Source organism: Podarcis melisellensis (assembly GCF_964234715.1).
Source record: "Podarcis melisellensis genome assembly, chromosome: 13".
Taxonomy (NCBI): Eukaryota; Metazoa; Chordata; class Lepidosauria; order Squamata; family Lacertidae; genus Podarcis; species Podarcis melisellensis.
In genome coordinates, this window is record NC_138545.1 from 12,745,401 (window position 1) to 12,770,284 (window position 24,884).

A 24,884-nucleotide genomic window follows, 5' to 3' on the forward strand; every position below is an offset into this window, starting at 1 on the left:
TAAGGTGCTACTGGACAATTTTTATTATTATTTTTATATATTTCAAAGAAAACACAATATACAAAAATAGTTAGCATCAAGTATCAAGCATTTTTAAACAGAAAACTGAGAGAAAATAAAGGAAAAAGAAAAAGACAATATACAAGCTATATATAGACCTTTGCAAAATATTTCCTCCAAAACCAATGAATCTTCCGCTTATGTTCAGATATTTTACTGCACTTAACACTTCACTACAGCAACTAGCGGTGGTAATAATAGGTCCTGGGACTAAACTGAGGTTGCCAACCAAACAGAAGGGGGGGGTAGGATAGCTAAGCTTGCCTGTTGCTGCCCATTTAACCAAGATTTTATCAAACCAGCCAGTTGAAGTTGGCATGATGAACTGTAAATTTATGCAAACAGCCGGGTGGTGATGACTTGTCTCCCTCCAGTTGTGATTATAATTCTAAACTGTTTTTAATGCTGTATTTTGCTGTAAGCCGCCCTGGAACTTTCTGATGAAAGGTGGGAGACAGGTCATCATTATACATCTATATCAGGGTACAGAGGTGATGTTAAAGCTACTTTCAACCTCAGCTAAGCTCCACCCATCCCCAGCATCATACATTTCTCTCTCCTTCCTCGTTTACATCTGCTTCTATTCCTCCCCAATCTCCGCTACGATTGGTCGCCTTTCCCTTTCGCGTCGCTTCCCATTGGCTCTCACCTTCCGCCCCTTTAAAAGCAACTTCCTTAAACGTGGTTCCAACATCAGTAGGGGGAAATCTTGTTGCATGCGCTTGAAAAAGTTAAGTCACCGCCTCCAGGTAGGAGCTGAAGGGGAGAGGTGAGTTTGCATTTGGGGCAGCCTTTGACTTGCTGATTTTTTTCGCACACAGGCAAGAATATGCTTATCAATACGTTTGTTTGTTTGTTTTTGATTGCTAACTTGTTTCGGAAAGCGAATAGTTCCTTTTTGTTTCCCTTTTGCAACCTGTAAGAGGCTCACCAGGTCGGGGTGTGTCTGCGCTCGTGGGTCAGTGTCAGCCAGAGGCTTAACCGTGATGGGAACGTCTTGGGATGCGAGGAAGGCATCTGAGCACGTGCAGAGTGTGTCCCAGGGCTCGCAGATCGGGACATTCCACAGCGGGTGTTGAATGCAAGGTAGTTCGGGGGGGGGTGATTTTTAATTAGGCCTAAAGCCTGACAACCTTTGCATTCTTTCAGAAATTAAGAAATTTGCATGCATGGAGGAAAGCAGTCGGATAACTAGGTTGCTAAGAACTTCGAGGGCCCTGAGATTGCCAACTGACCAGACAAAAGCCAACCTGGCTTGCTCCTGTTCCAGTTTGGTGCAGAGCTTACAGCCAAGTAAAGTTTTTTGGGGCAGACAAAGTTGATGAGCCTTATGAGTCTTTAGATTCAAGCTGTTGTTAAAAGGGGTGGTTTCTAAAGTTTGCAATCCTGTGGCGGAAGGAAGGAAACAGGGTGTTGACAGGGAAATTCCTGAGTTTGACTAATTTTTTTCTTGGGGCATTTATTTCCCCTTCCTCTCTTTCTATTTTACTTTATCTGTGGGTTAGAAAAGTCTGCAATTTAATTCTAAAGGCGCAGGCGAGTGAAAAATATATTAGTCCTCTGTGCATATATTTTATTTATATTGGCAATTGCATACCAAGTTATATCTTACTTGCATATACTGGATCCAGTATTATGACAACAAGTGTAGGACAATACCCTGGTTCAATTAAAGGAGTTTCAGCTTTAAGGTATGTTTGAACACAAAGTGGTAGAGAGAAGACCCCTCCAAATGTGGTTTTGATTGCAAGTTTATGATTATTTGAGCACATGATGCTAATAGGGAAGTCACATGCCTCCCAGCTTTCAATACTGTTTGTGCTTGGGTCATTCACACTGCTTCGGTTCTAATCTGTAGGGCACCACGTTGGGGAAGGCTGGTGCTTCAGGAAACCTGGTCCTAAACCAGAAAAGCACAGGTCACACCCACAGCATACATTTAAAGTACACAACTTCCCCCAAAGTCTCGTGGGAACTGTAGTTTACACTTCACAGGGCTGCAATTCCCTTAACAAACTGCAGTTCCCAATATTACTTGGGGGCGTATCCATATGCTATAAATGTTTGGTGTGGGTGTGAGCAAAGGGTGGGGGGTGTCTCTATGTATATGCCGTTGGTAATTTGCAAGGTTCCTGGGCATTTTTATACACCCAGACCCCAGCTAGCTGGAGCCAGTGTGGTATAGTGGTTAGAGCATTGGGAGACCAGGGTTTGAATCCCCACTTGGGCATGAAGCTCTCTGGGTGCCCTTGGCCCAGTCATGATCTCTCACCTCACTGTTGTGAGGATAAACTGAAAAGCGGGAACCATGTACAGTGGTACCTTGGGTTACATAAACTTCAGGTTACATACGCTTCAGGTTACAGACTCCGCTAACCCAGAAATAGTACCTCGGTTTAAGAACTTTGCTTCAGGATGAGAACAGAAATCGTGCTCCGGCGGCGCGGCAGCAGCAGGAGGCCCCATTAGCTAAAGTGGTGCTTCAGGTTAAGAACACTTTCAGGTTAAGTACAGACCTCCGGAACGAATTAAGTACTTAACCCAAGGTACCCCTGTATAGCCCCTTGAGTTCCTTAGTTCGTGGGAGGTGTATGTAAAATAAATAAATCTAAACATACACTTACTCAGATGTACCGTAGGTCCCACTGAAAACAGTGCACTACAAAATGGGTGACAAGATGCCGTGGTTTTTAGAGATGGCCCCCAAATGTCTAAATGGTGTGGATTTGATTTAAATCAAACCAATTTAAATCACTAGTCAGTAACACTTGATTAAAATCATTTCTTTTTTACAGAAAGACTCATTCTTGCTGGTATAATCTTAATATTTACAACCAGATGAAGGTTTCATTTTTGGAATAATAAATTTTCAGATTACTTTTTACAGTTAAATCAAAAATTACTGATTTTGTTATACTATTAGAAATACATAGATAATTATGAAATTATTGTGAGGTTTAATAAGTTAACTATATTTGGACAACTTTTCTGTTGCTGAAGGAGAAAAATAATCACTTCCTTAATAACAATTTATTTAACTGAAACAACATTATAGCAAATGTATCCATGCTTGTTAACTGATGTGGTCAAACAATTTTTTAAAAACAACATTTAGACGAAGTTTTAGCACACATGAAAAACCAAAAACAAATCCTTATTTCCTGATGGACTATAATGTAACTAATGTAACTATAATGTAACTATCTTTAGAAAGATTTTTCCTCCAAAAGCATTTTATTTAAAAAAATCCGATTTAAATTTTTAAAAATCTGATTTAAATGAACCAAATCTGATTTTTTTATATTTTTAAAAATCGTTGATTTTTATCCACACTGGGGTAGATAATGGGAGGAAAAAATACTGCCATTTCAAATCGCCACTACATTGCACCTAGGGCTGTTTTGAGTATGTCTCCCTTCCCCAGCCTCAAAACCAGAGTACTGTAGTTTGTTGGCTTTATGGGCCCCTCTTGAAAATTCCTTATATAGGTACATTGGAAGTTGTCTCCTACTGAGTCAGACCATTGGTCCACCTCGCTCAGTATTGTCTATACTGATTGGCAGCAGCTCTCCAGGTTTTCAGACGGGGGTGTGGGTGTGGGTGTGGGGTGGGGTGGGGTGGGGTCTGTCCCAACCCTACCTAGAGTTTTTGGGGAACGAACCTGGGAACTTCTCCACACAGAGCAGATGCTGTGCCTCTAAGCCTGTACTTCTGAAAGCCTTGCAGTTCCTTGATAATAATAAATTTTTATTTATACCCCGCCATTCCCGGTTCAAAAAAACCAGGCTCAGGGCGGCTAACAACAAATTTAAAACACTTAATTGATGCAACAAAAAACAGCATAAAATACCATGAAATAACAATAAATTCAGAATTCAAAAATCAATTTAGGGGGGAAATCCATCCAATAAACATCAGATGATCCCCAGGGCTAGCTGGCTAAATTAGTCCTATTTGGGCCAGCGAGGAGACCAGGGGAGAATTAGCTGTGGGATTCCAGAGCGGGTAATCTTTTCAGCCTGGCAGTCCTTTCTTTTGGTGTTGCATAGTGAACAGCACTCATCTCCCAAAACCGGTTTGAAGTCCATATAGTGATACCGGTTTCATAATTTTTGAGCTGGCAATATACCGCGAACCATGACGCAGCTCTTCCTCTTCACCCAAACAGATTATTGCTGCTCAGTACGCAGAACATGAGACTCTTAATCTCAAGGTTGTGGGTTCGAGTCCCGTGTTGGGCAAAAGATTCCTGCATTGCAGGGGGTTGGACTAGATGACCTCAGTGGTCCCTTCCAGCTCTACCATTCTACGGTACTATGATTCTCTCTGTGTGTGTTTGTGTGCTATGCAAAAAATCACAATGTGGGGAAAACCGTGAAGCCAGCCAATGCCTCTACATATAGCTCCATCCTTATTTCAGACATTGTGATATATCGGTATAATGCGATAATAATAATAACAACAATAATTTATTACTTATACCCCAACAATCTGGCTGGGTTTCCTCAGCCACTCTGGGTGGCTCCCAACAGAATAATAATAATAATAATAATAATAATAATAATAATAATTAATAAATGATAAAACCTCAAATATTAAAAACTTCCCTAAGCAGGGCTGCCTTCAGATGTCTTCTAAAAGTCAGATACAGTGGTACCTCTGGTTACAGGTGCTTCAGGTTACAGATGCTTCAGGTTACAGACTCCACTAACCCAGAAATAGTACCTCAGGTTAAGAACTTTGCTTCAGGATGAGAACAGAAATCGTGTGGCGGCGGTGTGGCGGCAGCAGGAGGCCCCATTAGCTAAAGTGGTACCTCAGGTTAAGAACAGTTTCAGGTTAAGAATGAACCTCCGGAACGAATTCAGTTCTTAACCCGAGGTACCACTGTAGTTGTTTATTTCCTTGACATCTGATGGGAGGGCGTTCCACAGGGCGGGCGATGTTTAGCTGGTGAGATATCGCAATGTTGAAAACCAGATATCGCCCAGCCCTGCTCATGGCAAGAATGTCAGAAATAGAGGGAATACTGTAGTCAATAAACTGTCTTGTTCTTTTTCCTTTCTCCTCACACAGGCAATTGATTTGTCTCTCACCTCTGCAGCAGCAATGAAGCCCCGGCAACTCTTAATTGCTGTGAAAAGTTTTGCTGGGCCCAGCAAGGCAGGGCGGGAGGTCAAGGTGGCCAGAGGCAGCCTGCTGTGCCTAGAGGATGGCCGTGGGGCATCGCCAGACGGAACCTTCTGGGTCAGGGTCATGGATACAGAGAAAGTGGTTCTGCTGCCTCCACGGGTAGCCGTGGAACTGACGGGCGCCTCTTCTGGACTCCTGGAAGCTGTGACCAACGGAGACGAGCGCCTTGCGCTGTTCAAGAAGGAGCAGTTGATGCAGCGGCTCAGCGCCCTCCGCGAGGGGGACCAAGTCAGGGTCCAGATCACTTCCGCCTCCGGGAAGAAAGTTCGAGGCATCATTCGATACCGTGGGCCCATAGACAAGAGCAAGCACAATACCAGCATCATCTTTGGCGTTGAGCTTGTGGTGAGTTGGTGGGAAGGGCATCTTCTATGGAGTCTGTTAGCAGGTTTGTTTTTGCAAAAAAATATCTCTGTGCAGAATACCGCATTTTTCGCTCTATAAAACGCACCAGACCACAAGACGCACCTGGTTTTTGGAGGAGGAAAACAAGAAAAAAAGTATTCTGAATCTCAGAAGCCAGAACAGCAAGAGGGATCGCTGCGCAGTGAAAGCAGCAATCCCTCTTGCTGTTCTGGCTTCTGGGATAGCTGTGCAGCCTGCATTCACTCCATAAGACGCACACACATTTCCCCTTACTTTTAAGGAGGGGAAAAGTGAGTCTTATAGAGCAAAAAATACGGTATATTCTCTTCTTAGCGCACAGGTTTTTAGTTCCTTCTTCCAAGGAAGATAAGACCTGTGCGCACACACGCACACACACAGGCACCACAGTTTTATCTGCCCATCTGTTTCTTGCCCCACATTGTCGTAATTTATTTCAACGTTGAACTCAATGGGCAAAATATAATTGCAAAAAACAACAAACACAAAAAGGACACATGCATTGCTTCAACCTGTATAGCTCTTTCTCTCACACAAGGAAAGAAAAATGGTGTAGGGAACTCTGAAGGAATTATATTGAAGAAAGTACGTGTTCAGAGCACTGGATGGAGACTGGGGAGACCCGGGTTCAAATTCCTCTTTGGCCACACGGTTCACTTTGTAATATTGGGCAAGTCCTGGTCTGTTGTCCTAGCCTACCCCACAGGGTTGTGGTGAGGATAAAATAGGGGTGGGGAGAAATAAAGGAGGGAGCACCTTTGAGATGAGCCGTGTTCCTTGACTTTTGTAGGGCTCAGCAGCCGGGAAGGGTTTCACCGACGGCACTTTCAAAGGCCACAAGTTCTTCTCCTGCCGGGAGAACTGTGGAGTCTTTGTCCCTGTCAACCGAATTGAGCCGGATGACTTGCCCGAAGGCAGCCCACCAGCGCCCCCGAGAGGCAGCATCAGGGAATGCACGCGGATCCAGCTGACGACGGGAGATCCCTTGTCGACTCCGGAACTGGAGATTGGGGACCGTGTTTTCTTCAAGATGGATGACAGCACCCCCACCGGCACGGTGGTCTACTGCGACTACCTCCCCAAGAAACAGGAGACTGGGGTGTTCGTGGGGATACACTTGGTAAGGAGGTGTCAACCCTTCTCTACTGCCCTCTGCTGAGAGGCAGACGGAAGAATTGGGGGTGTGGGGGTCAGGCTGAAGGAACCCACTCTCCATACTGCAAGCAATATTTAATCTCACACCCATTTTGAGTACTAGATCCCCCAAAGTGAGTTAAAAGTCAGGGATGATGGGCATTGTGGCCTTAAAAATGCTGTTGGTTAGATATTCCCATGTTAATGCCAGCCAACGTGCTTTAAATCTCCTGGTGCTTCAGGAAACATGTTTAGCGATGGCTTCTTGTGTCTCGTCCGCCCCTGAGTCCTGGCTCAGTGGTAGAGCATCTACTTTGCATACAGAAAATCCATGGTTCAATTCCTGGCATCTTCAGGTGAGGTTGGGAAAAATTCCCTGTTCGGAATTCTTAAGCACAGTCAGTGCAAACAATACTGAGCTAAATGGACCAGTTGTTCTGATTCAGTATTAATGGATTGATTTAGTACAGTAGCTCCCAATCGGTGCTCCATGGATGGCAGGGCGACTGCATAACCCACCCAGGGGGGTCCGTGGCACCGTTCACATAACAAAAACTACCATAGAAATATCAACATTGTCAATAGTAGGGGGTCCATGGGTTGGCTTTTGAAAAAACAGGGTTCCCCGCAGATTTAGAGCATTTGTACCCTGCTGTTGAACTAAAAAAGGCTCCCAGAGCAGCTTATGTGCTGTCAGAACAAGACAGGCCTCACCCACAGGCAAAACATGGAACACAAGGGAAAGGAGGCAGAAAAGGAAGAGGAACACTTGAATAAGGCAGATTCTTGTGTTCCCTCAATTCCCCACCCTGGCCTCCACACCTCACTCCAACCTACTGTTCTGGGTATGCTGAATGTGGGGTCCAGGTTTTGAAGGACCAAGACACTCTCCATGGATTCAGCAAGCCCTTCCATAAGTCTACCTCCCTACGGCAGCAAATCCGTGGGCTTTCTGTTAGGTGTGGGCCCTTTGCAGATGCTGGCAATGTCCGCCTTAGTGCCTACCCCAGCCGTGCCACGTTGTGATTAGGGGACGGGGATGAACAGACAGTCCAGAGACCCTAGACTCTCTTTTACTGTCTCATTCTAGGATAAACCAGTCGGGTCCTGGGATGGCCTCTTCAGAAACCGTGTCCTGTGCCATATCCCATCTCCTGAGTATGGGATGCTCCTGCCCATCTCTAAAGTACACAAAGGTGAGTTGTACAATAATGAAAATACTTGGATGTTGTCTGGTCTTTTGTTTGTTTTTTTATGTAGCAGGTCTGAGGGACCTATATCAGCCCAAGGGCCTCATTTCCACCTGTGCAAACTTTTGGAGGCTGCATAAAAAGAGCCCAGGAATGAATCATAGAATCATAGAGTTGGAAGACACCTCAAGGGCCATCGAGTCCAACCCCCCTGAATGGTCCATCTGGTCTGGTGCTCTTCCCAGATACTTATGGGAAACCTGGAAACAGGATGCCTGGAAACAGCAGCGTCCTCCACACTCGTGAGTCCCATCAGTTAGTATTCATAGAACTGTAGAGTTGGAAAGGCCCACAAAGGTCATCAAATCCAACTCTATGTAATGCAGGAATCTTTTGCCCAACATTTTGCCCTGAAATGAAGGGTCTCCTGCTCTGCTGACTGAGGTTATTCCAGCATACTGTGGGGTTTATGATTTAACCCATCATAACCCACTGCCAAGTGGGTCCAGTAATGGTTCCCCAGTGGGCACTAGTCCAGCAGAGTTGCCAGGTAGCAGAGACTCTGTGTGGGTGGAATACCGAAGCACAGATGGAAAACAATTAATCCACATGACAGACCAGCACTCAGACATAAAGGTAAAGGGACCCCTGACCATTAGGACCTCAGCCCCTAGGAGTTGGCTCCTACGTCACTGACAATGGCCTGAAATAGAATAAGAGAAGACAACTCACCTGACGGGGATCTTGGAGCCCAATCAAGACATTATTTGGATTTTTCTGGTATGTGGCAATGTGCTTGGCTACCAAGGCTGCCTTTTTCTCAGTGAGGATAGAGGCAAGGTGGGTCCCACGGCCATAGCTCTGGCACTCAATTTAAAAATACAAGAAATGAAGGATAAAGGTAAGGGTAAAGGGACCCCTGACCATTAGGTCCAGTCGTGACCAACTCTGGGGCTGCGGTGCTCATCTTGCTTTACTGGCTGAGGGAGCCAGCGTATAGCTTCCGGGCCATGTGGCCAGCATGACTAAGCTGCTTCTGGCTAACCAGAGCAGCGCATGGAAATGCCGTTTACCTTCCCTCCGGAGTGGTACCTATTTATCTACTTGCACTTGACGTGCTTTTGAACTGCTAGGTTGGCAGGAGCAGGGACTGAGGAACGGGGGCTCACCCCGTCGCAGGGATTCGAACTGCCGACTTTCTGATCGGCAAGCCCTAGGCTCTGTGGTTTAACGCACAGTGTCACCCACGTTACAGCTTAATTGGTTGCAGTATATACAAGGTTCCTAAACATTTCCTTGGAGAAAGACACACTTGGACAGAATTACTATCTCTCTGTCCCAAAAGAACCACAGTCTATCAAGAGTGTCCTTGCTTCTGCACAGCTTCACTGATCCACTGCTACTCAGCGATCTCACTGATCCACTCTTCAGCTAGTCACAAACCTCTTCCAGAACATAAATTTCACTTTTCAGTCCCAGAGAAGCTGCGCATGAGCACGGCTTCATTCCAGTGACCTTGCTTCACACAAAGACTAAACATAGATAACAATCTCTGCCTTGCTCTGCAGCAATCCCCAAAACATGCTGCCTCCACCAGCAGAGAAAGAACTGGGTGATCACTAACTTCAAAGAGGATTAGGCAATTTCATGGAAGACAAGGCTGTCAAATGTTTGTGGCCGCCACTACCACTTATAGTAGTTTAGCCATACGTATAAATCCCAGTGGTGGTTGGGGCGAGAGGCAAATGTGGGCAGGCCAATGAACCTTAATTTTACCTTTGCGTAGCAAGCTGGTTTCTACACATGCTCACAATCCCTCCCTATCCTCTGTCCAGAAAAGAAAGAGGCATAATCGGAATTCAAGGACAAATTCCAGCCAGGCAAAGGCATTGAACAGGAGTGCAGGTTGGGACCAGTGAGGGCAGAGTTTCAAGGGCCAAATAGAGGAGCCTTGGGCCTGAGGTTTCCCTTCTTCTCCTCTTCCTCTTCCTCCTCTTCCTCCTCCTTTGTTAGCAGGCACATGTAACTACTTGGCTGGCTACAGAGGGATTAAGAAAGGATTTTAAGAAGTGTTATTCAATTTTTGACAACTTTTCATAATAATAGTAGTTTTTGTTGTTGTTTAGTCGTTTAGTTGTGTCCGACTCTTCGTGACCCCATGGACCAGAGCACACCAGGCACTCCTGTCTTCCACTGCATAATAGTAGTAGTAATAAATAGAACAATGAAAAGCATCAGGTGCTCAGGTTCTATGACATTTTGATAACAAACATCATTTTTAAAAAGTATATATTGCTACCCAGCCAATAGTAAAGCAAAGGTATAGCTTTACATGGGGATTTTTGGCAGCCGGAAGTCACAGGAACTCAGTAAAGCTATGTAAACACCTCTCAAAATTAACCAATGACAGTTTATGAATTTTATGCAAATCCAGATAGTTTTCTGTGTTTTTGCAAAATTCTTCTTCTTCTAGCTAGTGGGAGGGACCAGGCAATGAGACCAGCCCCCTCCCCTTTTCCTGTTGGCCTTCGAAATTTTTCCTAGGTATTGCCCCACATTACCAATTGCATACCCTTAAGGGCTAGAAACTTGTTCAGGTTTCCCTGCCCCTCCGTTTTAAAGTTGAGATTCTCTCCTGAACTCCAGAACTGGCACTTGGGAGGGTTAGCGGCCAAATTGGAAGCATATTTTTAGGCTTGAGGTGCTGGATTATGTAATCTGCTGTTGTTTCTCTCTCTCTCCCTCTCTAAAGAACAAGCTGACAGACTCCCTGAGACTTTGCCCAGCAATTCCTCTTCACCCAACTCAGATGAATTTGAAGATTGCCCGTCCCCCTCATCCATCAGGTATCCCCCCAAACTGGAAGAGTGCTCACCTAAGGAGCCCCGAAGCTTGGCTCCTTCCAGAGAACTGGGGGACCACAAGACCAAAGACTTGGGAGTTTTGAAGAAGAAGAAAAATGGGGAGGAGGAGGAAGATGATGATGATGAGGAGGAGGAAGACAAAGAGGAAGAGGAGGACAAGCAGTATAACCACCACCTCTTGGAGATCAATTCTGTGGTGGAGGTGAACGATCCGCCGATCTACGGGGTGATCCGATGGATCGGGGAGCCCCCTGATGAAGATGAAGCTATTGCTGGGCTGGAGCTGGTGAGAACAAGGTTGTGGCAGGCTGGGGGGTGTGCCACCTGAATCACGTGCTCATTTTGTTGCACACGATGGCTTCAGTATAAAATCTGTGCAGTGAATTTCCATATGCTCTTCCAAAAATAGTTATCTTTCGTTTGTGGGGCCAGAACGCTGGTCCGTCATCTGTTTGATGTTGAGCCGCCTAATTGCAAGTCTCTGTTAGGGTGAACTATTGGTAATCGTTAATTTAATCTTGGAGGCTTCACATTTCAAAGATGCACCTGTTTTGCTCCGTTACTCTCCTTCCCTTTGGAAATTGCCAAAAGCCATGAATTTATACACTTCATGCATCCAGCAAGGCCAGCCAAACAAACAGTGCTTCAGCACTGGAAGATTGAACCATTGCTGTAATGGATGAAGGATCCGCCACTTGCTCAAAATTGCAGGTGCTGTTGTGCCTATGTCCAATTTACAGACTTCCCACATGCATTCGATCAGCCACAGAATGCTGGATTGGACTCTGGCCTGATCCAGCAGGCTTATCTTAACATTTTACGTGAAATGTGCTTGAACTTACCGTATTTTTCGCCCCATAGGATGCACTTTTCCCCCTCCAAAAATGAAGGGGAAATGTGTGTGCGTCCTATGGGGCGAATGCAGGCTTTCGCTGAAGCCTGGAGAGCGAGAGGCATGGGTGCGCACCGACCCCGCTCGCTCTCCAGGCTTCAGGAAGCTATCCGCAAGTCTTGCAAGCCCGGCGGGAGTTCCCGCGGGCTCACAAGGCTTGCGGGCAGCAGCCTGCAGCCCCAGCGAGTGTCTGCAAGCCTTGCACGCCCGGTGGGAGGTCCCGCCGGGCGCGCGAGGCTTGGGGCGGTAGGTCCCGCTGGGCGCGTGAGGCTTGGGGCGGCAGCCTGCAGCCCGAAGCACGCGGAGCCCTCCAGAGGGTGCCCCGTGCTTTGGGCAGGTGTGTGCAAGGCTTGGGGCAACAGCCGCGGCTGGGGGGGGGAATAATTTTTTTTAATTCATTTCCCCCCCAAAAAACGAGGTGCGTCCTATGGGCCGGTGCGCCCTATAGGACGAAAAATACGGTAAATCTTGCAGCACTGTTATTAACCGCTCTGCGGTACTCATTTACTACCTGTTTAGGTGCGATGAGTCTTGTCTTGCTATCGGTTAAAAACGGAGGCCCAGCTGGTATGTAAAGATGACGTGTGCCATCGCAAGCTGAAGGGTTCAAGTCATAAAATCATAGAAGTGTAGAGCTGGCAGGAACCCAAAGGTTCATCTACCCCACCCCCGCCCCCAATGCAGGAGCCACAGCTACAGAATCTTGTTAAGGATGGGCCTTGTATGTTTTCCAGGAGGAGCCACTGCCTTCAGGATGCACAGACGGCCAGTACAGAGGGGCCCGCTACTTCCACTGCCAACCCAACAAAGCACTCTTCATCAAGCTGCGCCACTGTCGTCCCGACTCGCGCTTCGGCTCTCTGCAGAATATGGAGAACCCCGTTTTGCGTTGCAACCCCTTGGGTATGGCATAGATCGTTATAAATATGTTTATGTTCCATCTTTCCTCTAGGGAGGAGCATGTGATTATCCCTCTTCCCCATTTTATCATCACAAAAACCCTGTGAGGTGGGTTAGGTGAGAGGTGGTGACTGGCCAAAGGTCACCCAGTGAGCTTTGTGGCTGAGTGGAGATTCAAACCCCAGTCTTCCTACTACAGTTGTACTTCCGTTTATGTATCCCTCTGGTTACGTAAACTTTGGGATCCGTGCACGGCAAATCCCCATCATCCCTGACCACTGGTCCTGTTAGCTAGGGATGATGGGAGTTGTCCCAAAACATCTGGAGGGCCAAGTTTGGCCATGCCTGGTGTAGACCAGTGTTGGGTCTCTAGCTGTTCTTGGACTACAATTCCCATCACCCCTGACCCTCTGGCCTTGCTAGCTAGGGATGATGGGAGTTGTAGTCCAACAACAGGTTTGGGAAACACTGGTGTAGACAATAATGAACTAAATGGCCCGATGGACTGACTTGGTGTCATGCAGCTTCCCATGTGTACACAGTGATTTCATCCTAGGGAGTGGAGGAAAAAGACCGACCTGTTTTCCCTGTCACTTCTAATGTTTGACAGCTCACTGGGAACCCCAGAGGCATCTCCACTGCTTATAAAGCACAAGGTCAAATCCGTGAGCAACCAGGCAGAGGGGTAAAGCAAGACGCCAGGAGGCCCTGTGTTGTCCCTCACCTGTTCTCCCTTTCTCCCCATCCACCCAAAGACTTCCATGGGTACGCCAGCAGCAGAGTGGAAGAGGACACGCCGCCGCCGCCGCTGGGTGACCAGGCCATGGAGCATCTCTCGGGATGGAAGAAGGGGATCCAAGGTCACTGCAACTCCTGCTACCTGGATGCCACTCTCTTCTGGTAAGGTTGCAGCAGGGAGCTGATGTGATGCAGAGACCAAGAAGTTAGCTTCCTAAGACTGGAGCAGGTGGAAGCTCTGAACAGATCTTGGAGGAGAGGGAAGGGAAATTCCTTGTGTGAACAGGATGAGTGTTGGATATCACCCCACAAAAATTATTTCATGTAGATACAGGCATGTCCAACAGGCAGATTACAATCTACTGGCGGGGGTGTTGCAGGTAGATTGCGGAATGAAGTTTAGTGATCACCTTTGGCCAACCCTCCCATAAAAAAAACTCAACAACTCCTGGCAATTACAATGAGTAGATCACAGTCAGTCTTTTTATACTGTGAGTAGATCACAGTCTCTTGGGACTTGGACATGCCAGAATATACGCACATGTTTTAGAAATCGCAAATCTGTCACTTGGGACCAAAACGTGGCTTGGCAAGTTGATTAAACATATCCGTTCTGACAACCACAGTATTTGCTGCAGAGATGCCAACAGATCCAACAATTTTAGCAACTTCTGCATAACTGGACATGTAAATGTTGCATGATCTTATCTTAGAGGGTGGTAAAGAGCTTCAGCAAAGCTCTATAACTGCCAGATTGGAAGCAATATTTCATTTTTGTTAGAGCGGCTGATGAAGGCAGAAGCTGAAATGTTTTTCCTCTTTAAGAAAACTGAATGAGGGATTTTTTGTTGCTGAAATCACAGGAACATATATACTAACTTTAGGTAAAAGTAAAGGAGCCTTGGACCAGTCCAGTCCAGGCAAAGGTGACTATGGGGTTGCAGCGCTCATCTCTCTTTCAGGTGAAGGGAGCCGGCGTTCATCAGCAGACAGCTTTCCAGGTCATGTGGACAGCATGACTAAACCGCTTCCGGCGCAATGGGACACCGTGACAGTAACTAGAGTGCATGGAAGTGCCGTTTCCCTTCCCACCACAGCAGTACCCATTTATCTACTTGCACTGACGTGCTTTCAAACTGCTAGGTAGGCAGGAGCCGGGACTGAGCAATGGGAGCTCACTCTGTCATGGAGATTCGAAACACGACCTTCTGATTGGCAAGCCCAAGAGGCTCAGTGGTTTAGACCCCAGTGCCACCCACATCCGCTTTACTAACTTTGTACACACAGAGAGGTAGGTAGGTAGATATAAAAGGCTGGTTCTGTCCTCTTTTGGGCTTACAAGACATACATATCTTCTTCTCCATTCTCATTCCCTGGACTAAATGCTAGAAGCTGCTCCTAAGAGGTGGCAGGGACAGAATTCAGACATCTTAATAACCACACTTTCTCTTTTTCTCGCTTTCAGTATGTTCACTTTTACCTCAGTGCTGGATTCGATGCTGCTGCGCCCAGCAGACAAGAACGATGGTCCGTCTTACACTGAAACACGGGATCTGCTGAGAACGGAGATCGTCAACCCTTTGCGCAAGTAAGTTCGTGTCGCCCTAGCCATGGCTAAAATGCCTCGGCTACTTCCTCCTTTTCCTTGGATCAGGCCTATGCCATCAGGAGCCGTATGTAACGGATAGGATAATGTCACAATATGGCATAGTTAATCGGATTTGGCTCTGTGATGACATCGCTGAGGGGAAGTGAAGGCAAAGTTACATTAAGATATATAAAATTTGATGGGTCTTGCAGAAAAACTCTTTGCTTTTTTCACTTTCCCACACTTTGAGTCGCTTCCCAAGAAATCCATTACATTTTCTGCTGGTGAACATGTAATGGAAAATAAATAGAAAATGGGGGGCGGGGGAGTTCCAGAAGATTGTTTATCCATTTCTTTGTAAACCTTAAGAAATAAGTACAGGTAAGTGAAGCCTCTTTGACCAAGCCTCTGAGCTACTTGGGTTTCTTCTGAGCCTTGTATTTCGTTAAAATGCTCCCATTTCAGTAGAATTGATTTTGCAGAAAATGTAGTATTGCTTTTAAGCATGTGTTACATACTGCTGCTGCTGCATTTCCCCACCACCACCACTTTCTTTTTCAAATCTAACCTGGTGATAACACCATCGTTGTTGTTTTGTTTTTTTGCGGCGACAGGAATGGATATGTCTGTGCCACCAAAATTATGGCCTTGCGGAAGGTTCTGGAGACGGCTGGACATTCCTCTGGCTTTACCCATGAAGAAAAAGGTTTGATGGCAGCCTGTGGTGTGCTTGTGTGTTGGACTTTGGATAACTGTATAATGAATTAGGAAGGGAGATGGATTCTGTGAACCTCAGAGCAATGTTTCCCCATTCTTTAAAACAAAAAAAAAATTCCTTCCAGTAGCACCTTAAAGATCAACTAAGTTAGTTCTTGGTATGAGCTTTCGTGTGCATGCACACTTCTTCAGATCCCCATTCTTTGTGCATCAAACAAACGAGCCCTCAAAGTGCTACATTAAAATCCAGTTCTCAATTTGCAGTATAAAACATGTTGTCAGAAAGGATGAGGATCTTAACTCTCAACTTGATAACTCAGGCAGCATGATTAGTTAGGTTTTTTTGCTTGTTTTTAAGATATTGATGTGACGGGTGGGAAACTGATATGTTTGAATAAAAGGTGTTGCTGGTGGGGCTTGATTACTTCATGTCCTCTCCCCTCACAGACCCAGAGGAATTTCTCACCCTGCTCTTCCGAGTGTTGAAAATGGAGCCACTCTTCCAGATTCGGTGAGTTAGGCTTACCATCCATGTGCTACATGTGTGTATATATCTTCTTATAGACATAAAAATGTAAGGTTGTTGTCATGCTGCAGCTCACATGGCTGTCAGTAAGTGGCCACTTCCAACTCCAGCATAAGCACCAACTGGCAGAAGCAGCAGAGGTGGCCTGTTGCCCAGGCATGACTGGAAGGTGGGGAGACACTTTGCACAGTGTTTTAGCTCTCCACCTCCTTTGAAAGGGAATTGTGGGTGAATTGTGAAGGGATGGAGATTGGAGGAAAGGGTTGAGTGAACTATGAGTAGATAGGATAGGTGGCTCGGTTAGATGTTGATATCTTCTCACCTTTATTTTATCCTCTTCCCATGAAGCTCTGCTGGTCAGGACCCCCACGGCTGCATTTTCTACCAGATATTTATTGAGGATCACCTGACTCGGGCCGTGCCCACGGTTCAGGAGCTTCTGGAGGGGTCTCTGGTCACTGGGGACCTCAAGTTCACAGAGGTGAGTTCAAGGACTGGAAAGATGGTTGGGATCAAGTTTCCCACCACCATGCATGTTCCTGCAGGAGACCATAAACAGGTTCCAAAAATGGAGGTCACCTGTGTTTAAGGAGACCTCATTTCTGTGGTGAATGTTATGGAAAGGGCCCTATCAATAACTCCCATCCATTCTTCCTCCTCCCATTCCCCGTGCTTCCTTACTCCCTGGCAGGCCCCCTCTTGCCTCATCCTGCAGATGCCGCGGAATGGGAAGAACTTCAAGGCCTTTCGCACCATACAGCCCAGCCTGGAACTTGACCTGACTGACCTTCTGGAAGACAGTAAGTGGTGGTGATGAGAGGCAGAAGTGAAGAGGGAAAAGGGTGATGATGATTTGTTTTTTTAGAGGACTGTCTCAGAGGGGATGGTGCAGAAAGTGTTTAAGAAAGAAAAGAGGAGTGGGAATGAAGATGGATTTGAGGAACCTGTCCTTTTTTTAAAAAAAAACAACGCTGTATCTCCATGCCCTCTGGAAGCCAAGCAATAATTTACAGAAAGGATGAGAAGCCATTCTTTAGTCCAAGGGACACATTCCATAGTGGGCAAGATCCTGGGGGCTGGTGCATGAGTGTGAGGAAGGAAGGAAGGGTGTGTGTGTGTGTGTGTGTGTGTGTGTGAGAGAGAGAGAGAGAGAGAGAGAGAGAGAGAGAGAATAAATGAATAGACTGGTGGTTAAAAGAACAAAGAAGGTGTATTACCCCTGGAAAAGAAAGTCACTGAAGGGCTGGTGGGGAATAAAGCCACAGGCATTTGGCTTTTTGCCCCTGGGAGGTTACTCAAAGGAACGTGGCCTTTGGGTTAGAAAAATGGGTTTCCAGCCCCTGAAATAAAGAGGTCTACTTTGTAGGGAGAAAACTACAAGTGGACAGGAATGGAGAAGGAGGAAACATTACCACCACCACAACAACAACCCCCTCACTATATTTCAGCCACTTTGAACTCCTTGGAGAAAACACGTTGTTGTTGTTGTTTAGTCGTTTAGTCGTGTCCGACTCTTCGTGACCCCATGGACCAGAGCACGCCAGGCACTCCTGTCTTCCACCGCCTCCCGCAGTTTGGTCTGACTCATGTTTGTAGCTTCGAGAACACTGTCCAACCATCTCGTCCTCTGTCGTCCCCTTCTCCTTGTGCCCTCCATCTTTCCCAACATCAGGCTCTTTTCCAGGGAGTCTTCTCTTCTCATGAGGTGGCCAAAGTATTGGAGCCTCAGCTTCAGGATCTGTCCTTCCAGTGAGCACTCAGGGCTGATTTCCTTAAGAATGGATAGGTTTGATCTTCTTGCAGTCCATGGGACTCTCAAGAGTCTCCTCCAGCAGAGAAAACACACACTGCTGATAATTGAGTTCTAGAAATAAAGTTGGGTGAAGAAGGGACTTCGCTTTATCTGTTAGGGGGAAAAGGCTTCTTAGTCAAACTTGCAGAACAGAAAGGTTTTTCAAGAGTTCCAATTTGGGGGGGGGGGAGGCATTTTGGGAATGTGTGCAGTGGAAGTGCTTCTAGTTTACCATCACTATAGTTGGTGTGTGTGTGTGTGTGTGTGTGTGTGTGTGTGTGTGTGTGTGTGGTTTTTTAGGCTATTTGTGTCTTTAACCCAAGACTTCCACTTCTTTGACTGACCCAAATGTGTCCAATCCACCCATTGCAGGCCCCCGAGAGTGCTGCATTTGCCAAGGGCTGGCTGTGACTGAGTGTCTGGACTGCTACAGGGACCACAGCTTTGGGGCTCACCACATCAAGCAGTTTTGCAAGCTTTGCAGTCAGCAGGTACCGTGGGGTTGGTCACCAGCTTATCAAAGCAAGACAGAATTTCATTGATTTCATGTTATCTGTATACCGCTTATACAAAAATGGTCTTTTAAGGAGTTCACAGAGAATTCTGCAATATCTTTGAGCGAAAATGAGTTATAGTGGGGAGTGGGAGATTGTAGTCCAGTCGCCTCAAACCCTTTGAGACCTGGGAATCCATAGCCCAAATATGTATTGGGTAGTTGAAGAATGTAATCCAGAATGTGGCAGCCAGACTGGTGATTGGGAGCAGCCACCAAGACCATATAACACCGGTCCTGAAAGACTTACATTGCTCCCAGTACGTTTCTCAGCACAATTCAAAGTGATGGTGCTGACCTTTAAAGCCCTAAATGGCCTCGGCCCAGTATACCTGAAGGAGCGTCTCCACCCCCATCGTTCTGCCTGGACATTGAGGTCCAGCGCTGAGGGACTTCTGGCGGTTCCCTCACAGCAAGAGGTGGGGTTACAGGGAACGAGGCAGAGGGCCTTTTCCGTGGTGGCACCTGCCCTGTGGAATGCCCTCCCATCAGACGTCAAGGAAATAAACCTGACTTTTAGAAAACAACTAAAGGCAGCCCTTTTAAGGGAATTTTTAATGACTGGTGTTTGATTGTGTTTTTATTATGGGCAGGGTATAAACAAACAAACAAACAAAATATTATTTATTTATTATCTTGGGATTGGGCAGCCAAGTGGATTAAGGATGAGTTTAATCCATCAACATGAACAAAATATTGCAGCACACCCTCGCTTCCTAGCAGGAGTGTTCCTGTTTAGGGTGAAGTCAGCCATGCTCTCCCTCCCAACAGGCCAGTGCGCCATTCAGCATGTCGCCGCTTCTTCTGAAAGAAGCTAAATTGCCTCTCTTTGCCACCCCTCTCTCTCCTGAGAAAACTTTCAAATGCTCCAGTCTTAAGTTATCACTAGCATTCTCAGCCCACCACATTAACGGTGTGATAAAAGAGTGCCAGCTTGGGGTCGGGGATAGAATTTGGAGTCTCTAATTTCAGTTATGCCCTGTGCAACGCCAAAACTCAGTGACCCTCCACCTCTCAGGCTCCATCCTAAATAATAGTAGTGGCGTCCACCCTGTGGAATGCCCTCCCACCAGATGTCGGGGAAATAAACAACTATCTTGACTTTTAGAAGACATCTGAAGGCAGCCCTGTTTTTAATGTTTGATGTTTTATCATGCTTTTAATATTCTGTTGGAAGCTACCCAGAGTGGCTGGGGAAACCCAGCTAGATGGGTGGGGTATAAATACATTATTATTATTATTATTAGTATTAGTATTAGTATTATTATTATTATTATTAATTTGTCCTGCTGGATTAGGCAAATGACCCATCTAATCTAGCTTCCTGTTCCTGCAGTGGCCAACCAGTTGCCTGTGGAACTGAGCACAAGAACACTCTCCTTTCTTGCAGTTTCGGGAATCTCATATCCACACGTTCTGTGTGCAAAAGCACTTTATTTTGCCTGCTCTGAAACTTCCAATATGCAGCTTCGCTGGATGTCCGAGTTTCTAGTACAGTGGTACCTCAGGTTATATACACTTCAGGTTACATACGCTTCAGGTTACAGGCTCCGCTAACCAAGAAATAGTACCTCAGGTTAAGAACTTTGCTTCAGGATGAGAACAGAAATTGCGCAGCGGTGGCAGCGGGAGGCCCCATTAGCTAAAGTGGTTCTTCAGGTTAAGAACAGTTTCAGGTTAAGAACAGACCTCCAGAACGAATTAAGTTCTTAACCCGAGGTACCACTGCATTATGAGTGAGGGAGAAGACTTTCCTTCTTTTTTCTACCTCATTTCCTGCCCTCTGTAGGTCCACAAACACCATGCCCGGCGCAGCCACCAACCTCGCCAACTGCATCTCCCCGAGGAGCTTTCCCGCTTGGCCTCCTTGCCGGACTTCATCCCCCGCCAGACCATGCAGCTCTTCGGCGTCCTTTGCATCGAGACCAGCCACTACGTAGCGTTTACCCGCCATGGCCCAGATGTCCACCAGTGGCTCTTCTTTGACAGTATGGCTGACCGTGAGGGTGAGTGGCCTTATCCTGCCTGTTTGGAAGAACACCCAGAGCTACTTCCTGTCATAGACACGGAAAAAGGGGTGTGGGTGGCACGGCGCTGTGGTCTAAACCACTGAGCCTCTTGGGCCTGCTGATCAGAATAATAATTGTTATTGTTATTGTTGTTATTATTACTTGTTTCCCCAGCCACTCCGAGCGGCTTTCAACAGAGCGTATTGCTTGAAGGGTGGGATATACAGTGGTGCCTCGCAAGACGAAATTAATTCGTTCCGCAAGTCTTTTCATCTTGCGAGTTTTTCGTCTTGCGAAGCACGGTTTCCCATAGGAATGCATTAAAAATCAATTAATGCGTTCCTATGGAAACCGCCTTCAGACCAGGTCCGGGGACAGTCTGTCCCCCGACCTCTTCTGAAGGCTGGCGGGGGGCGAAAGTCTTTGCTCCCCCCCCCGCCTGCCTTCCCGGAACAGCGGAGACTTTTCCGCTGTCCCGGGGTGATCTTAAAATGCTGGCGGGCGGCCGTCCCCCAGCATTTTAAAAGCCCCCGGGACAGCGGAGACTTTTCCGCTGTCCCAGGGCGATCTTAAAATGCTGGCGGGCGGGCAGCGAAGGCTTCGCTGCCGTCCCCCAGCATTTTAAAAGCCCCCGGGACAGCGGAGGAATTCTCCGCTGTCCCGGGGCGATTTAAAAGCCCCCGGGAAGGCAGGCAGGGGGGACAAAGACTTTTGCCGCCCACCCGCCTTCAGAAGCAAGCCCATAGGGAAATTCGTCTTGCGAAGCGCCTCCAAAACGGAAAACCCTTTCGTCTAGCGGGTTTTTCGTCTTGCGAGGCGTTCGTCTTGCGGGGCACCACTGTAAACTGAACGAATTAATAGTTATTTCCCCCCATGTAGATACACTTTTTGGGGAGCCCTTTGCTTTCTTTTTCTCCTTATCTTCTTCCCCTCCTCCTAACCCTATTAATTTCCTTATTTTTCCAGGTGGGCTGAATGGCTTTAACATTCCCCAAGTCACGCCCTGCTCGGAAGTAGCGGACTATTTGGCAATGCCCCCTGAGGCACTCCAAGGCCTGGATCCCAAATCCTTGCCCACGTATGCCCGCCGGCTGCTTTGTGATGCCTACATGTGCTTTTACCACAGCCCTTCCCTTGGCCTGTACAAATAATACAGGGTGAAGAATGTGAGGTTCCAGGAGATGGAAATACAGAATTCTAGGATTCCCATGCCTGGACAGGTTATGCTGTAGATGTGGCTGGGAACCTGAGTCTCAAACCAGAGTTGTGCAGATTCCCAGCCCGCAACAAACAGTGCGGAAATGTGCGCTATAGCTTCACAGAGCCCACTTCCTGCTTCAGGAACATTCTCTGTCCTGATTGGCTTGCAGTAATCCCTACCTGGATTGGATGCATTGCACACTGGTTTTTTGAGACAGGCCTATGCAAACTTCTTAATTTAGGTTGGGAGTGGCGGTGTTTTCTCTCTCGTCCCAAGGGTTACATTTCCTCATGGGCAAATTTTCTGGGGCCACATGTCTGTGGTTAGGCAAAAGTAGTTGGAGCACTTTTCTCATTCACAAATTATTATTTTTTGCCATGCCTTGGGAGGTTGCTACACACATAACTCACACTACTCATGTGAGAAGCAGCCTGAGAAATTCAGAAGTGCATTCCAGACAGTAAGAAGCACATGAGGGAGTGAAACCTGGCCAATGAGGGTTGTGGCTTGGGAGATGTAATGCAGCCTTAGAAAAAGACACGGCCTGGTGGGGGCATCTTGAGGGCCATATAGCCAGGACCAGAGGAACGCATTCAGCCATTGGGCCTGAGTCCTGTCCCTTCTGATTTAGACAAGACATCACTGGAGTCTTTCCCCCCGCTCCAGAGTATTGGTGGTAGCTACTACACATGGACAGAAAAACTGCTTGTCATCCCTTCAGACCAGGAACAGGGCACCTGTGGTCCATCCAGATGTTGTTACTCTAATTCCCTTCATCCCCAGTCATGGACTTGCTGGAGTTGATGGGAGTTTGAGACCAGCAACATCTGGAGGGCCACACAGGTTCCTCACAGCTGCTTGAAACATTCCACTGACAGCGGCACTTTGTGTGTCAGTGACTTCTGTTTATGTTACCTGTGGCCACCTCCATGCTCTCCTCCTTCCTGCCCACTTTGAATAGTATGTATTCATTGATCCTGAATTATTGTGAAGGACACCCTCGTGCCACACAAATATGTGTGAACCTTGCTGTCCTAGTTGGTGGACATTGACCAAGTCTTCCCACTATCTGAAGTTCAGATGAGAACTGACTGGAGGGCGTCTTTCACCTGTGGCTCCTCATAATTAGAATTCCCTCTCCAAAGAAGCTTGCCTGATACCACTTTTGTCCTCCCAGCACTAGGCTGAGGCAGAATTGTGCAGGTATTCCAGCATTTTGTGTAGCTGGGGTTTCAGGTTTCTGTGCATTTTTTATTGTCGTTGTGTAAAGGCCAACATTTTTGTACTGTACATTTGAATTTCAATGTATTTGTGTGCATTGCTTTCAAGGCACGCTAGCCTGAGAGCTTTTGCTGAAAGGGTGGTTTATAAGCTTTAAAATAAACACATAGCTGTCTCTGCCTTCTGAAGTATTTCTATTATTTAATTGGCTGTGGCTGTTTCCTCATGAGTATTTAATAGAACTAGTGTGATATCACTAGTGTGATACAAAGAATGCATCTTGCCAAATGCAAGGTGGTTGTTTTGTTTAAGATTCAGAAGCAATACGAAACACAAGTGGGTGAGAAGAGGATTTTATTCCTAAATAGCAAGCAATACATATATATATACATACCAGGACATGCAGTTCTATCTGTCACTTGGAAGCCCTCAAAGAAGTGGTGAAGTGACTCCCTCAGGTAGCCTTGGATTGCATTGCCCTGCAGCCAATCAGTCCGTGCACGACCTTCTAAGTTTCTCTGCTCAAACCATCTGATTTTTATAGCCACCTCCGTTCAATGCCCTCCCTCCGGTAACAATTTCTGACATCAGAGAAGGTTCCCAGCATTGTTTTCCTAAACGGATTCAGGTAGCTGTGAGTGGGGCTTCAGCTATTCTCAACTGATTTTGACACCAGAAAAGGTTCTCACACCTTCAAAAACTTAGCAACTGCAAGGGAGGGGGAAGGAGCAGAGGCAGGAAGGGTAACCATGTTAGAATCACTACCTCCTCGATATATAATTGGTCTTCCGGTTGGATTTTCCCATACATACTGCAGTCTGGGGTGTTGCTGATTGCTGTGACTTCTCCCTTCACCCAGTTTTCCATTCTCCAACTCACCCTTGCCTCTCAGTCATGCTCTGCAGGTTTTCATAGGTTGGAATTTCTTCCAAATTTCAAGCGGTATTTTGGTACAATGCTTGGTTTTAATTATGCCTTTGTCTAATTCTGAGCAATACGACAATGCATTTGCTTAACTCTGTAGACTCCGTTCCAGTACAGTTGAACGATCTGGATGATACCATCATAGTAAGTGTGGTAACATTGTGGCATCATATTACAGTCGTACCTTGGATCTGGAAATGGCTCAGTTGCCGAATGTTTTGGTTTCATTCTTTATATAGCATGAATATTTAACACATGTATGTTTGAAGAGCGTTTATGTCCCCTAATGAACCGGGTTTTATCTTCTGCTATTTATGCATTACTGTATCTAATCTGACAAACTGGAACGTGTCCAGAGGAGGGCAACCAAAATGGTCAAAGGCCTGGAAACGATGCCTTATGAGGAATGGCTAAGGGAGCTGGGCATGTTTAGCCTGGAGAAGAGGAGGTTAAGGGGTGATATGATAGCCATGTTCAAATATATAAAAGGATGTCACATAGAGGAGGGAGAAAGTTTTTCTGCTGCTCCAGAGAAGTGGACACAGAGCAATGGATCCAAACTACAAGAAAGAAGATTTCACCTATACATTAGGAAGAACTTCCTGACAGTAAGAGCTGTTTGACAGTGGAATTTGCTGCCAAGGAGTGTGGTGGAGTCTCCTTCTTTGGAGGTCTTTAAGCAGAGGCTTGACAACCATATGTCAGGAGTGCTCTGATGGTGTTTCCTGCTTGGCAGGGGGTTGGACTCGATGGCCCTTGTGGTCTCTTCCAACTCTATGATTCTAATTTATTTCCTAGAATTGAGCTCCATATTTTAAAGTCCTGATTCAGGAGTGCTATATGATAGTACCACTGGATTTAGAAGGATCCTTATTTATTACCACTATTCTTGCCATTTCCCATGTTTTAGCAAAAACATGACTTACCATAATTTCATTTAATGTCTCTGACAAAGAGTGTTTTAATTCATTCAAAAATTAGTTATACTACTCAGCTGT

The 24,884-nt window shown here is 46.4% G+C and overlaps 1 protein-coding gene and 1 long non-coding RNA gene across 4 annotated transcripts in view; one reads left to right on the forward strand and one right to left on the reverse strand.

Annotated features, from left to right (window-relative positions):
* LOC309355032 overlaps positions 1–24,884 on the reverse strand; it is a 171,797-nt gene that overhangs the window by 64,407 nt on the left and 82,506 nt on the right. The gene's annotated exons all lie outside the window — the stretch shown is intronic.
* Positions 733–23,142, forward strand: LOC309355020 (ubiquitin carboxyl-terminal hydrolase CYLD-like). Of its 3 annotated transcripts, none has more exons than XM_081885396.1 (15): positions 733–829; positions 5,137–5,598; positions 6,428–6,757; positions 7,862–7,967; positions 10,714–11,111; positions 12,452–12,620; positions 13,373–13,517; positions 14,821–14,943; positions 15,558–15,649; positions 16,108–16,171; positions 16,535–16,667; positions 16,878–16,986; positions 18,351–18,469; positions 20,321–20,537; positions 21,507–23,142. In XM_081885396.1, exons 2-15 carry the CDS (start codon positions 5,170–5,172, stop codon positions 21,689–21,691), a joined length of 2,619 nt encoding a protein of 872 aa, XP_081741522.1. In that variant the 5' UTR covers positions 733–829; positions 5,137–5,169; the 3' UTR covers positions 21,692–23,142. The 3 variants fall into 3 exon arrangements, with proteins under 3 accessions (XP_081741522.1, XP_081741521.1, XP_081741520.1); XM_081885395.1 differs by having other exon boundaries at positions 733–809; XM_081885394.1 differs by lacking the exon at positions 733–829 and adding an exon at positions 968–1,146.

Excerpts from the sequence above, each read along its gene's own strand:
- LOC309355020 (XM_081885394.1), top strand. The coding sequence starts at position 1,063 with ATGCGAGGAAGGCATCTGAGCACGTGCAGAGTGTGTCCCAGGGCTCGC. Across the intron at positions 7,968-10,713 it reads CATCTCTAAAGTACACAAAG|AACAAGCTGACAGACTCCCT; the intron begins GTGAGTTGTACA and ends CCCTCTCTAAAG. Across the intron at positions 12,621-13,372 it reads TTTGCGTTGCAACCCCTTGG|ACTTCCATGGGTACGCCAGC; the intron begins GTATGGCATAGA and ends ATCCACCCAAAG.